The following is a 2,723-nucleotide window of genomic DNA, read 5'->3' on the forward strand; positions in this document are numbered from 1 at the left end:
TCCAAACCCAGAACGAATCTCCGTCTGTTGCAACTGACATACAATACCCCCCAAAGCACAAACCAACCACCCAAGCCCTTGATTCACTCGAGTGAACTCGTTTCCCCTTCAACCACCCAACCGACAGCAATCGGTCTCGGTACCGACTTCATCCATTATTCATCGGGCTCCAAATCTACCACCCAACCGCGTCTATAGAAGTTCGACCACCCAGACTTGTTTTTCGCCGTTTCTGTTTTGCTTCCGTTGGCCGTCATCCGTGTCGCGTGTGTTTCGCCGACTGTCGGTGGTTTTGACTGGCGGTATGTCGCACATTCACACACACGAACCGGTCTTGCTCCATCCACATCCTCTGTTGGTTGCAAAAATAAAAACGATGGAAAGCGAAAGCTCCTATATTCGAGTGTACAATGTCATTATCGTAAATTTTCATTTCTGTTGAAACTTTACGGGGTCCGCTTCCGAGAAATCGTCAACTTTGAATGTGTGGAAAGTGAAGGTATAAGCGATGTGAATCAGAAGAAAAATGTCGAAACTTTTTAGTCGAAGTCGAATCTTTTTAAAATAATTATCACTTTTTCAAAAGAGTCTTTGGCAATAGATGTTGTATATTAGCAGACGGCTGTGCACAAGGCAGGGTCATTTTTGGCCGAAGGCTTTGAATGATCACTCAACCACTAATACTCATATTAGTTATCTAATTATAAGATCTACATTTTTAAAAACATTGCAGATAGTGATGCATTATGCCTCCTACTTTAAATGTTTGGAAGTGATCTGTAAATTTGGCGAGAAGACATGCAATAAACTGCTTCCAAGAAATTTTGTTTTGATATATCACATAACCTTAGTGCAACGAGATATCGTGTAGCATGATGCTTCTCCTTATGAAAGTGACAATATGTGTTCATATGAGTGGATATGCTCCTGCCATGTGTCAATGTGGACCGTTGATTTTCTTTGCCAGCGGAATATTTGGTCGAGGCATAGAGCATGGTAGAATAAGTTAAGGTTATGATATGTGCCATTAGATGAGTAGCTATCTGGGCAATGTACGGGTAACGACGAGGAAATGGAATTAAGTTATACAGTTTTATGAATATGAGTTCATCCCTTTTGCTGCTACTTTTAAATGGATATTTTGTCAGATAAATAATTAGAAACAAAATTGAATTTGAATTAACTAAAATTTCCTAACAAATCAGTGTTTTATTTTCTGTTTAGTGCCAGTGCTTCGTGTGCTTCTTGATGGTAACGGTCACTGGAACGTGCTTTTCGATGTACACTGGCTTGTGCACAACCACTGGAACGGGCTTCTCAACATGAACTGCGTAGGGTTTCGGCACTTCGACGTATTCCTTCTGAATAACGGGGACTTTCACTTCGACTGGGTATGGAACGGGGCGATCGATATGGACTGGGACCTTCTTCTCCACATACACGGGAACATTCTTTTCCACAATGACTGGAACCTTCTTTTCAACTTCGACCGGGTACGGCACCTTCACCTCAACGGGAATATGTTTCTCGACCTCAACCGGATACGGCACTGGGACCTTCTTGGTGATGGTGGTGGTTATGTGTTTCACTTCATGATGGTCATCGAATCCAAGCGATTCCTGTCCGTAACCCAAGTCCCACAGACCACGTTTGTCCTTCTTGCTGGAGGAATCGTCAACTGCCGCACAGGAAGCAACGGCCAAAGCCATGGACAATATAGCGAACGCCTGGAAAATGCAATCGAAAGGTAGTCAGTGTACAATTAGTTGCACCCATGTTTTAATTACTCTGCCTTACCTTCATGTTGAATGCTACCGTCGAATGGGCTGAGCCAGTGGTGTTTAGATTGAGCCGTCGGAACGATCACAAGCGAATGATGGTTTTGAACAGGCCCGGTAAAGCTTTTATACGATATGATTACATCCTTTTCCACTGACTGACCTTTTATTTTCGCAGCAAAGGTTTTCGAAAACGACAATGTTCGACCTGCTTATGAAAAAAGCAATGCATTTATTGTGATAAATGCATGATCTTACCTATGATAGAATGCACGGGTAGCTACTGTAGTACATGTGTTATGGCTAATAAATAAGATGATGAGGTTGGCCTGATCTGGATATGTTTGACAGCAAACACATCAAATCCGAAACCATTAACCTTAAAAAATATATTTTTTTACAATGCTTCGTGTAGACAACATTTATTGTTAGCTTTATTAAATTTAATAGCCGGGTGCCGTTTTACTACTTCATAAATTATAATGGACATATTCAATAAACATGTTCGGCAATAAAGCAGACAATCTATAGATGACCCATGGAATAAGTGAATTTGAAGTTGAAGAACGGTCATAATGTCAACAATAATAAAAAAAATTAAAATGAACTCATTTTTACGAGATCGAGAATGAACATTCAATGTTGTTTAATGTCTTAGAGACCAGATGCATTTTGATGTTAGATCAATCTCAAATCGAAAAATTGTACTTCGACGCATGTTGTACACCGTCGAGAGTTTTGAGCGCAGGCATACTGCAACGAAGTAGTGGTCGGATTCAATATTCGCACTGCGGTAAGTGCGGACGTTCGTGATGTCGGAGAAGAATTTACCGTCGATTAGAACGTGGTCGATTTGGTTTTCCGTTTCTTGGTTAGGTGATCTCCATGTGGCCTTGTGGATATTTTTGCGGGGAAAGAAGGTGCTTCGGACTACCATTCCGCGGG

At 41.4% G+C, this 2,723-nt stretch overlaps 1 protein-coding gene across 1 annotated transcript; it reads right to left on the reverse strand.

The window, feature by feature from the left end:
• Nucleotides 1-1,173: 1,173 nt before the first annotated feature.
• LOC134218170 (uncharacterized) lies at nt 1,174-1,930 on the reverse strand. The gene is made up of 2 exons (XM_062697065.1): nt 1,798-1,930; nt 1,174-1,727 (listed from the first exon to the last, which is right to left on the reverse strand). Exons 1-2 carry the CDS (start codon nt 1,801-1,803, stop codon nt 1,221-1,223), a joined length of 513 nt encoding a protein of 170 aa, XP_062553049.1. The 5' UTR covers nt 1,804-1,930; the 3' UTR covers nt 1,174-1,220.
• Nucleotides 1,931-2,723: the final 793 nt, after the last annotated feature.

This window comes from Armigeres subalbatus, chromosome 2, assembly GCF_024139115.2.
Source record: "Armigeres subalbatus isolate Guangzhou_Male chromosome 2, GZ_Asu_2, whole genome shotgun sequence".
In the NCBI taxonomy this organism is placed as follows: Eukaryota; Metazoa; Arthropoda; class Insecta; order Diptera; family Culicidae; genus Armigeres; species Armigeres subalbatus.